This window comes from Mustelus asterias, chromosome 14 (genome assembly GCF_964213995.1).
Source record: "Mustelus asterias chromosome 14, sMusAst1.hap1.1, whole genome shotgun sequence".
NCBI classification, from domain to species: domain Eukaryota; kingdom Metazoa; phylum Chordata; class Chondrichthyes; order Carcharhiniformes; family Triakidae; genus Mustelus; species Mustelus asterias.
Window position 1 is genome coordinate 49,972,830 of NC_135814.1, and position 12,921 is coordinate 49,985,750.

Here is a 12,921-nt window from a genome sequence, read left to right on the forward strand (position 1 = left end):
CTTCCAGGCTCAGCAAGTAAATCTCTGACATCTCATTGTTTGACACCCACCATTATATCAGTGAGGTCACCAAGGCTCAAGGACTGGACCGAGTAAAGTAGGTTGTAAGAACTTTAGTTTTTGCCAGGACTTAAGGTGCTTCTTTGAAAGTCAAAGCATACATAATGAGGCTTCGTTGAGAGCCCCGCCATCCATTACTCTGATGAAACACCTGAGCCCCAGGGAAAACTTTGTTTGATTGACAGGTCTGACTCTCTGATCTCTGCTATCAATTTAGTAAGGTTTATTTACATTATGTTAAGTTGTTTCAAAGGTTTTGCAGTTTCTGTTATTGATGCTTTAAAGGTCGGGATGATTGCCAATTTTACTGGGCTGCAGTGAAAGGACATTTTTTTATTTATTGGTGTCACAAGTAGGCTGACATTAACACTGCAATGAAGTTACTGTGAAAATAACTGTGAAATGTTACCTGTTTGGGTACACTGAGGGAGAATTAAGTATGGCCAATGCGCCTAACCAGCACATCTTTTGGACTGTGGGAAGAAACAGGAGCACCTGGAGGAAACCCACGCAGACACAGGGAGAACGTGTAGACTCCACACAGATGGGAATCGAACCTGGATCCCTGGCGCTCTGAGGCAGCAGTGCTAACCACTGTGCCACCATGTCTGATTTTTCAACATAGTGGAATGTAATGCATGAATGACTCTACTTAAATTTTTTTTTTACATATTTAAAGTCATTATTGGGTTTATTGGTTCATAAAGCATATAATTGGTCAATGGATATGGAACTGCCATTGTTTGGCATAAAGGCCACGGGGATGTGGTGGGTTCATAGCTTGATATAGAGGAACAAGTGGCCATAGGACTGGATGGGGGCGATAGCCTGGCATAGCGAGCATGAGGGCCATGGTGGGGAGCACAGCTTACTAAAGGGGTAATGAGGAAGATTTTTTGAACTCACCGTTTAAAATGCCCCCTCATGCAAACTGGTTCATGACACCTCTGGACTATTGTGAACCATGACTCTTTAAAAACTTGGCCCAACTCCATGAAAATTGCAGTGGAGTAGGACACGCCTGTCTACACAATGGAGCTGGCCAGGTCGTGAGTGCAGGGTGTGGGCTCAAGACCCCAACCAGCCCTCCCACTTAAAAGGCATTCTGATGAGATCATTGATCCTCCTTTGGGCTTTCAGACAGGTCCGGCCGCTAAGGTCCTGACTTTCACCTCCTCAGTGACATCTTGCGACTGGCTAGATAGGTGATTGCTGGAGACTTGCTGTCCCCTGCAGGAAAGATCCTCCAGCTCCTCTCCCCAGGCTGGACCAGAACTGTCAGTGTAACATCAGAGAATCTGGGTGCCCGATCGGGACCGCTTCAGCCATTCTTTTTCAACAAGTTTCCCTCTTGTCCACAGCCAGAATCCACCTCCCCTTTAGGATGTTCTAGCTGCTCGATTTCCCAATGAATACCGGCTGCAAGCCAGCACTTAATTAACATGGTACCTGGGGCAACCTGAACCAGGCACGTGGCTTGCTATCTATCCACATGCCTATTTCAGGTACAGTTTGATTTCTAGGTCATAAACTTTATCATGAATTGTTCTATTTTCTGTTTCATCCCATTCCCCACTAAGAAAAGCCTCATTGTAAATGATTGGTTAGTTACCAGCCCTTGATAGAAGCAGAAAGGTTTTGCTACCACGCAGAGTGGAGATGACAAGGTCTGAGTGCGATGAGGAATGAGTACCAACTTGAAAATTCGGTGCAGGTGGGAATTTGCTGCAGAAGGGGGAAGCAGGTGGTGCCTTTTATATCTTTTTTCAGCCTCCAGTAATTGGTGAGTGTTCAAAAGCATTAATTAGGGAAACAGGTGGATGAATAGTCGCTGCGTTTTAAGAATTCATCCCTCTAAATGGGGACAGTAGTTTAAACTGGTACTGGAGAAACATAGGCCGGAATTCTCCCACCTTGCCTGCAGCTGGGATTCTCCAGTCCCGCTGCAGTGGGATTTTGGTGGAGTGCCAAATGCGGCAGTAGTGGGGTGTATGACACTGGAGAATTCCAGCCATAACTTAATAACTACTGCAGTAAATTACTAGCATAACGAGCTAAACTACTTAATGTAACTGCAGATAGCAATTGAGTTATATTTCCAAACCTGTAAATGAATTGATTAAATAAAACACAATAAAGCTGGTAGGGTAGGTGATGTGTTGCAGCTGCAGCGTGGTGGTCACTAATTTGATCCACGGCAACCACATCTGCAGTAACTGCAGCTCCAGGAACTTTAGCTCAGGACCGATGAGCTTCAGTCTAAGCTTCAGACACTGCAATGCATCAGCAAAGGGGAAATTTACTTGGACACGGTTCCGGGAGGCATCGGACCGACCCCCTTAGGTGAGATATTTCTGATTTGGTCTCTGATTAGGGACAGATGGGTGTGACTGTAAATGAAGCAGGTTTGGAGATTGAGAAGGTAGCAATGGAGGAACCTCAGCTTTTGCAATTGTCCAACAGGCTGCAATTGTTCTTGCAGCTTGTGTGGGCAAGGACACGGTGGGTGAACAAACTGACCATGGCACCCGGGTTTCAAGCAGGGGGATTGAAAAGAAATATAGTTGTAGTAGTTAGGGGCTTAGATACAGTTCTCTGCAGTTGAGAGTGTAAGTCCAGATGGCGGTGTTGCCTACCCATTGCCAGTTATAAGGGCGTCTCTTCTGAGCTAATGAGGGACTTGGAATGGGAGGGGAATGTTGCAATTGTCATGTTGCATGAGCGTACCGATGACAAGTAGGATGACGGAAGAGGTTCTGCTGAGGGATTATGGGCAGCTAGGGGCTAAATTATAAAGCAGTACCACAAAGATGGGTGATTACCTGAGCCAAAACCAAATTGGCATAAATAAGATCGAAGAATTGAATGCCTGGCTGAAATAGGAGAAATGGGGTTCAATTTAGGGGGTACTGGCATCACTGTTGGAGAATGAGAGTGCTGTACCAATGGGATGAATTTCATTTGAAATCTGTGGGACCAATGTCCTGACTGGACAGAACTGGAGCTGTAAGGAGAACTTTGGGGGGGGGGGGCGCAGCATGGCGGGAAGGTGGTATTCACATGAGGGAAGAGTTGTTAAGTTGAAGAGAAAGGAAAAGGCCAGAGTGCAGGGCAGTGATACAGGTAATGGTAATCAGAATGTGACAGGAAGGGACAGAGTAAACAAACATACAGGGAAAAAAGAATATGAGAGTAAATTAACTAGGAATATAAAAACAGGTTATAAGACTCATATTAATATATGAAAATGAAGAGACTAGCTAAAGTAAAGGAATGAAGAAATGGCAGAGAAATATTTTGTGTTGGTCTTCACAGTAGAAGACACAAGTTACATACCAGCTGAGGGTAATCTAGGGGCTAATAATGAGGAAATTAAAGTACTTAATATTAGCAGAGAAAAAGTACTGGAGTAACCTAAGGGACTAAAATGTGACAAATCCCAGGACCTGGTGAATTCTAAAAGAAAAAGCTGGAAATGAATACAGTAATTTCATTCAGGAGATAGTAGACATGTTGGCAACGATTTTCCAAAGTTCCCTAGATTGGAAATGAGCAAATAAAGCACTTCTCTTCAGGAAAGGAGGGAGAGAGGAAACAGAGAATGGCAAGATAGTCTGACATTAGTGATTGGGAAAGTGCCGGATTCTATTTTTAAGGAAGTCTTCACAATGCACTTGGAAATGCGTATGTTTATCAGACAAAGTCAACCTTGCTTTATGAAAGAGAAATGCTGTGTGACATATTTCTTAGAGCTCTTTGATGATGTACCGAGTAGGGTAGATGTAGGAGAACCAGTAAATGTAGTATACTTGGCTTTCTAAAAGGCATTAAATGGGATACCACACAAAAGATTAATACACACGATAAGGGCTCATGAAGTTGGAAATGATATATTAGCTTGGCTAGAGTAATGGTCAATGGACAGGGAGTAGGGATAAAGAAGCATTTTCAAGTTGGCAGGTTGTGACTATTAGAATGCCGCAAGGAGTAGTGCTGGGGCCTCAGCTACTTACAATCTATATTTATGACTCAGGTAGAGACAGAGAGAAGTGCATGCACGATTATTGAATTATATTTAAGGCTGAGATAGAGAGATTTATGGTCTCTCAGGGAATCAAGAGATTTGGGGAACAGGCGGCAAAATGGAGTTGAAGCCCAAAATCAGCCATGATCAAATTGAATGATGGAGCAGGCTCGGTAAGCCACATAACCTACTCCTGCTCCCATTTCTTATGTTCTTATGTTCTAAATATCTAATTAAATATTATTAATCTTATTACCAATTAGTTGAGCAGATTTTTGCCTTCACCATCTGGGTATTAAAATGTATCTGGGGGCAGTACACAAAGGAATATCTGGTAGGAAGGGTCTCATTGTCACCAACAATTGATAGAAATTCAGGCCGGTTCTGTAGCTTATGTGGGATCCTCCTTGCCCAGTCTTGCTCCCTGGCAGGCTGTGCTTAATGCCTCAATGGTAAAAACAACAGTCCACCCCAATGTTTGCATAAGTGCAGGATATTAAGCGCGCACATTCAAACAGTTCAAGTCAGCATTAGATCTACATACGGAAGCCAGGCTCTCAAAATTCTGAAACATAGGCACTTCTGTGTCATGGATATGGTGAGCATGTTACGTCACACTTTCCCATGCATCCAACATGTTGTGTCACCTAAAGTTATCTATTCTGTGCTGGATGGGGTGGCACAGTTGTTAGCACTGCTGCCTCATAGCGCCAGGGAACCGGGTTCGATTTCTGGCTTGAGTCACTGCCTGTGTGGAGTCTGCACATTCTCCCTGTGTCTGTGTGGGTTTCTTCCGGGTTCTCCTGTTTCCTCCCACAGTCCGAAAGACATGCTGGTTAGGTGCATTGGCCAAGCTAAATTCTCCCTCAATGTACCCGAACAAGCGTTGGAGTGTGGTGACTGGGGATTTTCACAGTAACTCAATTTCAATGTTAATGTAAGTCTACTTGTGACACTAATAAAAAATCCTCTAAAAAATAATACTATGCTCGGAACTGATCTTACAAAGCAATGAAATAGTTCACATTATTTTCAAATCCAGCTATATAAACTACCACTCAATGGAAGTTTAAAACATTGCTTGTTTAAAAAAAAAGTCTTAAATGTTGTGACATAATTTAAAGCATTTAAATAGAAACAGATGTTACTATTTCCATAGTTTCAATTGCTTATTGAAAGCCACCAACTTCTTTCAATGAAAAGGATGATGTATGGGACACAGCTGCACACGGAATTACCATCAATTAATACTTAAACTGTTGAGATACATTTTGGAAAGACTAATACCTTGTACAGTTAGTATTGCCTGTGTCTGCGCTTCCCCAATGTCATTCCAAACTTCACATGTATATTTCCCTGTGTCTTCAGGAAATACCTCCTGAATAAAAAGGCTATATTCATTTCCATTCTTCTCAAACTGGAAGTCTTCTGATTCTTGAATTTCTTTTCCATTGTGGAGCCAGATAATTTCTGGGAGTGGGTTAGCTGATGGAATCAACACATTTATTAGCATCAGTAAATGGAAAACATAGCAATTAAGAAACGTATTGCGTATTAGGATTTTCCAGCCAAGTGCAAATTATTTTCTGAGAGAAAGCAATCACATTCCTGCACAGTACCGAAACCATTAAAACCATTAAATAAATATGCGTTAATGCATTTGTCGCAAACTGCCCTGGGGGATTTTTGGGTGAAACTTTAAAGTGAGGCCCTGTCTGTTCTCTCGGGGCAAAATCAGAGATCCCATGGCAGTATTTTGAAAATGAACAAGGGCGATCTCACTCGTGCTCTGGTCAATATTTAGCCCTCCATCAACACCACATGAACAGATTATCAGGTCATGACCATATTGCTCTTTGTGGGAGCTTGCTGTGTGTAAGTTTGCTGCCATGTTTGCTGTGTTACTACAGAGATTACGGGCCCGATTCTCCCATTGCGACCCGCAACTTTTTTGCCGGTTCCTTGGGAGAATCGCGTGTCGGCCATTTCGTGGGATTCGCACATATGCCGGGAATGCATGCGTGTCTTCCAGAGCCGGAGAACAGTCGCAGTCGAGACCATGCTGGATTTGAATCTTTTTAAATGTAGTTTAAATATATTTTGCATGTGATTATCGGGCCTGGCACAGAACTTGCCGGGCCCGAAAGCATCTCCCACCCCGCCAGGAGTACTTCAATCCAGTGGCGTTTAGATTAGCTCCCCACGTTCTGGGAACTGGCAGGAGACCCCGCCAGAATGAAGGGGAGGCAATCGAGGCCCCCCAGGGGTCAGGCGATGCCCCATGGGCACACTAGCAGTACCAGCCTGTGCCCGAGGGGCAAAGTGCCCATGCCCAGGGAGCACCTTGGCACCACCCACCAGGCATCAGGCAGTGCCAAGGAGTGGGGCCTATTGTGGGTGGGGCCTAGGGGCGATCAGTGGGGGTGGGGGGTCCCGCTGCCACTCTGCATTGGGATCGGTCTATGCTGGGGGGAGGCCAGCAATTGGGGGGGGCTGGGGGGGGAGTGGTCTGCCGGGGGGCGGGGGGGGGGGTCAGCCTCCCGGGAGGGGGGTCTGACACCCGGGGGGGATCAGCGGGATGGGGAGGCTGCCGGGTTGAGGGGGTGGGCTGGACATCGGGGCACTCCGGGACTGCAGGGATCCTGGGCTGGCCAGCGATCGAGTTGGCTAGCAAATGGGAAGACTGACAGATTGGGATCACTGCGCATGCGTAGATTTCAGGAGCTGTCAGACTCCGGCACAAGTAGGCCCCGGGTTTTTAATGAGATTCACGATTGTGACCTCTGCATTGCACAGTGTGCGGGGATTCGGGTCTGAAGTTGCACTGAAATAACAGTCGTGATCTAGACCAGTTTTCCCACCAATTCAGCACTTTTGGGAGAATCACCCCCTACATTTCAAAAGTACTTCATTGAGTAAATGGGACAATCAGGGGTCACGAAAGGTGCTACATAAATGCACATCTTTCTTTATTTTTTCCCACCAAAAAGGTCATTTTCCATCTCAAGTTGTTGCAGAACAGGTAAGTGTTTTGTCCAGAACTAACCCACCTTATTTTACAGTATTATTTTTGTTATTGATTAGTAATAATAGCAACAAGCTGACTCGTCGATGATAATTTAAACAAACATTCTTACTGATATTTTTCTATATATACATGCCATTTATTTTACTCACAATTTGTGTGATTGTGGTGATTGTCCCTTTGAGGGCAACACAGCAGAAGAGGATCATCTGGCTTGAGGGATCAATTGGGACTGAGAGTGGGTAATCACCCCAGGGGTGGAGACCTACCTTAGGCAGAAGACATCTAGGAGGCATGCAGCAGACATGCAGGGACTGGAGCAGCTGGGGGGCTGCTCCAGGGCAGTCAGAGGGCTGCCAGGCTCTGTACAGTTTTTCCTTCTTAATAAATACCCTTTGTGTTCTGAAGTCTGTAAGCTGCGTCATTACATTGGTGACAAGGATGGGATGGACACTGCCTCTAGCCCCAGACGTGTGTGTAGTGAGATGTTGAGATATTGCCAGACCCTGAGAGGTCGGTGAGGAGCAAACCTGAATTGGCCGCTTGATGCGCATTATCATGCACGAGGCTTGATGCTCAGGAAATAAAGGCTTTTATTTGCTGTAACAAAGCAGCTACCAATTATATACACGATCCCAGACTGAGGGGTCCCAGCCAGAGCAGGGACCTTTATACCTCTCCCAGGAGGCGGAGCCCGACTGGGATGTACCACAATACTACAATACAAAGGTGTAACAACCCCACCCTAACCCCAACAGCAACAAGTAGAACAACCCATCCCTAACCCAACAGCAACATATGTACATACTTGTAGTACTGGCCAGACCCTGGCTCAGTACTATCCAGTGGGAACCAACGATGGTTCACCACATTCACCCCTCCTTTGAAAACAAAGGCCGGCGGGGTACAAAAACAGAATAATTTGTCATCAGTCTATAAGTTCAGACGGTCAGGGGGACCGCACCATCGTTGTGACCTCCTCAATACCGGCGGTGACACCGGAGTAGGCACTTGCGGTGGCGTTCTCCCCAAGGCGATGTCCAGCTGTTCCTCCACAGACTCACGGGCCGGTTGACCCTGAGGTGACGGTAATCCATGGATTCCCGACACGCCCTGAAGTGGCGACCATCCTCTGGACTCAGGCAAGCTGTACACGGGAGTAAAAGGTTTAAGCAATGGTCCCGATGCTGCCCGCGCCGTGTCCGGGGGGGAACAAGAGTTATGGGGTTTGTAACAGGGGGTATGGGAGCGACAGGGGTTGCTACGTCCCCTGCTGGCGCCAGGTCTCGGATCGAGACCGTGTCCTCTCGCCCGTCAGGGTATGCCACATAGGCATATTGAGGGTTGGCGTGGAGGAGATGGACCTGTTCGACCAACGGGTCGGACTTGCGGGCCCTTACATGTCGCCGCAGGAGGACAGGTCCTGAGTACGTCAACCAAGACGGTAATGAGGTCCCCAAGGAAGACTTCCCCCCGAAGGAATGAAAACATCCTCTCATGGGGAGTAGCGTTGGTTGCCGTACACAGGAGTGAGCGAATAGAATGGAGCGCATCAGGGAGCACCTTTGCCAACGGGAGACTGGAAGGCTTTTTGACTTCAACGCCAGTAAGACAGCCTTCCAGACTGTAGCATTCTCACGTTCCACCTGTCCGTTACCCCTCGGGTTGTAGCTCGTGGTCCTACTAGAGGCAATCCCGTATGAGAGCAGGAATTGCCTCAAGTCATCGCTCATGAACGATGAGCCCCTGTCGCTGTGAATGTAGCCGGGGTACCCGAACAGGGTAAAAAGATCACGGAATGCCTTGATAACCGTGGCAGCGGATGTATCAGAGCAGGGAACAACAAAAGGGAACCTAGAGTACTCGTCAATGATGTTGAGGAAGTACACATTCCGATCTGTTGAGGGAAGGGGGCCCTTAAAATCGACACTCAGTCTCTCGAAGGGACGAGTGGCCTTGACTAAATGTGCCCGGTCAGGTCGGTAAAAGTGCGGTTTGCATTCCGTGCATACCCGGCAGCTTCTTGTTATGGACCTGACGTCCTCCACCGAGTAGGGCAGATTGCGGGCTTTTATAAAGTGGTAGAGCCGAGTGACCCCAGGATGGCATAGGTCATTATGGAGAGCCTGCAAACGGTCCTCCCATATACTGGCGCATGTTCCACGCGAGAGGGCATCCGAGGGCTCATTGAGTTTCCCTGGACGATACATGATGTCATAGTTATAGGTGGAGAGTTCAATTCTCCACCGCAAGATCTTGTCGTTCTTGATCTTGCCCCTCTGCGTGTTATTAAACATGAACGCCACGGACCGCTGGTCCGTGATCAGGGTGAACCGTTTTCCCGCCAAGTAATGGCGCCAGTGCCTGACGGCCTCCACAATGGCCTGGGCCTCCTTTTCCACCGCTGAATGCCGAATTTCGGGGCCTTGGAGGATGCGGGAAAAAAAGGCGACGGGCCTGCCCGCCTGGTTAAGTGTGGCGGCCAGGGCGAAATCAGATGCATCGCTCTCCACCTGAAAGGGGATGGACTCATCAACCGCGTGCATCGTAGCTTTCGCGATGTCGGCTTTCAATTTATCAATGGCCGATCGGGCCTCTGGCGTTAGGGGAAAAGTAGTGGACTTAATGAGCGGACGGGCTTTGTCTGCGTAATTGGGAACCCACTGCGCATAAGAAAAGAAGCCTAAGCATCTTCTCAGTGCTTTTGCACTAGTGGGCAGGGGAAGTTCAGAAAGGGGGCGCATACGGTCTGGATCAGGGCCAATGACCCCGTTTTCCACCACGTATCCTAGGATGGCTAAACGGCGCGTACGAAACACACACTTCTCCCTGTTGTATTTCAGGTTCAGGCGAGATGCAGTGCATAGGAAATTCAGGAGATTCGTGTTGTGGTCCTGCTGGTCATGGCCACAGATGGTGACATTATCCAGGTACGGGAAGGTAGCCCGCAGCCCGTTCTCGTCCACCATTCGGTCCATAGCACGCTGGAAGACCGAGACCCCATTGGTGACACCAAAGGGAACCCTGAGAAAGTGATACAAGCGACCATCCACCTCAAAAGCCGTGTATTGTCGGTCCTCTGGGCGAATGGGGAGTTGGTGGTAGGCAGACCTGACGTCTATGGTGGAGAACACCCGGTACTGCGCAATCTGATTGACCATGTCAGATATGCGCGGGAGGGGATACGCATCCAGCTGCGTGTATCGATTAATGGTCTGACTATAGTCAATGACCATCTGGGATTTGTTCCCGCTCTTGACCACCACGACCTGCGCTCTCCACGGACTAGCGCTGGGTTGTATGATCCTTTCTTTGAGGAGCCGCTGAACCTCAGATCGAATGAAGATCCGATCCTCAGCGCTGTAACGCCTACTCTTAGTCGCAATGGGCTTGCAGCCTGGCACAAGATTCTGGAACAGGGAGGGTGTGGTGATCTTCAGCATCGAGAGGCTACAGGCAATTTGGCGTTGGGCAATTTGGAGGCTGCTGTTCTCCCACTGAAAGCGAAGGGAGTGGCCCATTGTACTGTAGGGTTACACTCCTCAAGTGGACCATGAAGTTTAGTCCGAGAAGTATTGGCGCGCAAAGGTGCGGCAACACTAGGAGCTTGAAACGCTCGTAAACTGTGCCTTGCACCGTTAAAGTTACCACGCAACTCCCTAGCACGGTGACAGATCGGGACCTCGATGCCATAGAAATTGTCTGTTTGACAGGTTGAATCCGGAGTCCACACCGCTTCACAGTGCCTGGGTGGATAAAGCTCTCAGTGCTCCCGCTGTTAAACAGACAATAAATCAAGTGGTCATTTACCTTAATGTCCATCATAGATTTGTCAAGTCTATGAGGCTTGGCCTGGTCCAGGATGATCGACGCCACCGTTGGTTCATGAGCGCCACTGCAGGCAGCTGAAATTGACGAGGATGACCCCTGCTGGTCGTTCGCGGTCGGTGCTGACCAACATGGCCGCTCCCATAGGTCGCACGTGGGTGATGGCACCAAACTCAGCGACCCCTGGTGGTCACACATCTCCGACTCCGTCGACCGTAATAGCGTCATCCTGGCCTCGTACGTGGACGAAACCCTTGACGATTTCGACGACGAAGAACCGGGCTCTGAGGAATCGCAGGCCGCACTGCTGTTCCTAGATTTGGATCGGCACACTTTCAAATAGTGCCCCTTCTTAACGCAGGAGGAGCACAACACAGCTTTAGCGGGACACCATTGCCGAGTATGCTTCACTCCCCCACAGAAGTAACACCGCGGGCCGCCCGGAGCTGCTGCCGTCGTCTGGCCCGAGTGTGAGCACGCCATTACGCAGCATTTCGAACCCGAGGGACGAGGAGGGATTGGCAACTGCTCCTGCCACGTTGTCTCCACGTGGTCTTCAGGATACAATACTAGGCTTTTGGAGGCCGTCTCCAGCATCTCCGCTAGCTCTATTACCTGGGTAAGGTCAAGGTTACATTTCTCCAGTAGTTTGAGTCGAATGTACTACAATCCGACTCCCGCCACAAACGCATCTCGGGCGAGGTCGTTCATACTCTGCTCAGCCGACACAGCTTTGCAGTTACAGCCCCTGGCTAGCTGTAGGAGCTCGTTCGCGTATTCCTCCATCGTTTCGCCAGACTGCCGTCGTCAAGTGGCTAAGAGGTAACGAGCGTGTATTTCATTGGGCGGTTTGATATAATGCTTCTTCAGAAGCTCGAGGGCCTTTGTGTAATCGGTGGCCGCACGGATCGCGAGGTAGACAGTGTCGCTTACCCTCGCATGGAGGACCCGGAGTCTGTCATCATCTGTGGTGACCGCTGCGGAGGCTGCCAGGTAGTCTTCGAAACACTTCAGCCAGTGGTCGAAGGTGTTAGAGGCGCCCACCACACGTGGATCTAGTGTAAGGCGTTCCGGCTTCAGTATCTGCTCCATACTCTCTTTTTTTTTTCTTTGACGAGAGTTTATTTACAGCAAATAAAATTGATGTGCGTTATCATACACGAGGCTTGATGCTCAGGAAATAAAGGCTTTTATTTGCTGTAACAAAGCAGCTACCAATTATATACACGATCCCAGACTGAGGGGTCCCAGCCAGAGCAGGGACCTTTATACCTCTCCCAGGAGGTGGAGCCCGACTGGAATGTACCACAATACTACAATACAAAGGTGTAACAACCCCACCCTAACCCCAACAGCAACAAGTAGAACAACCCATCCCTAACCCAACAGCAACATATGTACATGCTTGTAGTACTGGCCAGACCCTGGCTCAGTACTATCCAGTGGGAACCAACGATGGTTCACCACACCGCTACAGTCAGAAGTTTAGAAATATATGGGAAAAGAAGGAAGAGAGGGTAGCCCTCAGAAGCAAGAGCTGTGATGTTGCATTTAAGGAAAAGTGGAATTTAAATTTAAGAAAAAGGACAAAGAGATGCTGCAAGTTTTTTTCTCTTAAAAAGAAAGCAAAGAGAATACAGAGCAGAGTTTTGAGTGAAAAAAGAAATGCCCCGAGGATTAAAGCTTGGCCAGTAAAGAGGCTGACGCTGGTCTCATGATCCAAGCAGAACCTATGGGATGGGGGATCCGGATAGTGGTTCCTGCACTGAGAGTCTGTAGATAGCAAGTTCCAATGTTTTAAAAACAAGTCCTCAACCTGTTCAGAAGATAAATTTAAAAGTTTTATAAAATAGCCCCTTGGACCTCGAGTGTGCTGGATCTTGCAATAAAATTGACGAAAGAAACCCAACACATCAATGGATCAGAGGAAAGAAAGCTGCAGAGATCGCTGAGAGAGTTTTCTGTCAGTAAAAAGATGAAAGGA

General features: G+C 48.0%; 1 protein-coding gene across 1 annotated transcript in view; it reads right to left on the bottom strand.

Annotated features, from left to right (window-relative positions):
• Positions 1–12,921, bottom strand: part of mylkb (myosin light chain kinase b) — a 341,548-nt gene that overhangs the window by 105,915 nt on the left and 222,712 nt on the right. The window contains exon 13 of the mRNA XM_078228351.1: positions 5,372–5,569. Within this exon, the coding sequence (XP_078084477.1) occupies positions 5,372–5,569 (198 nt within the window). The remainder of the gene's footprint in view (positions 1–5,371; positions 5,570–12,921) is intronic.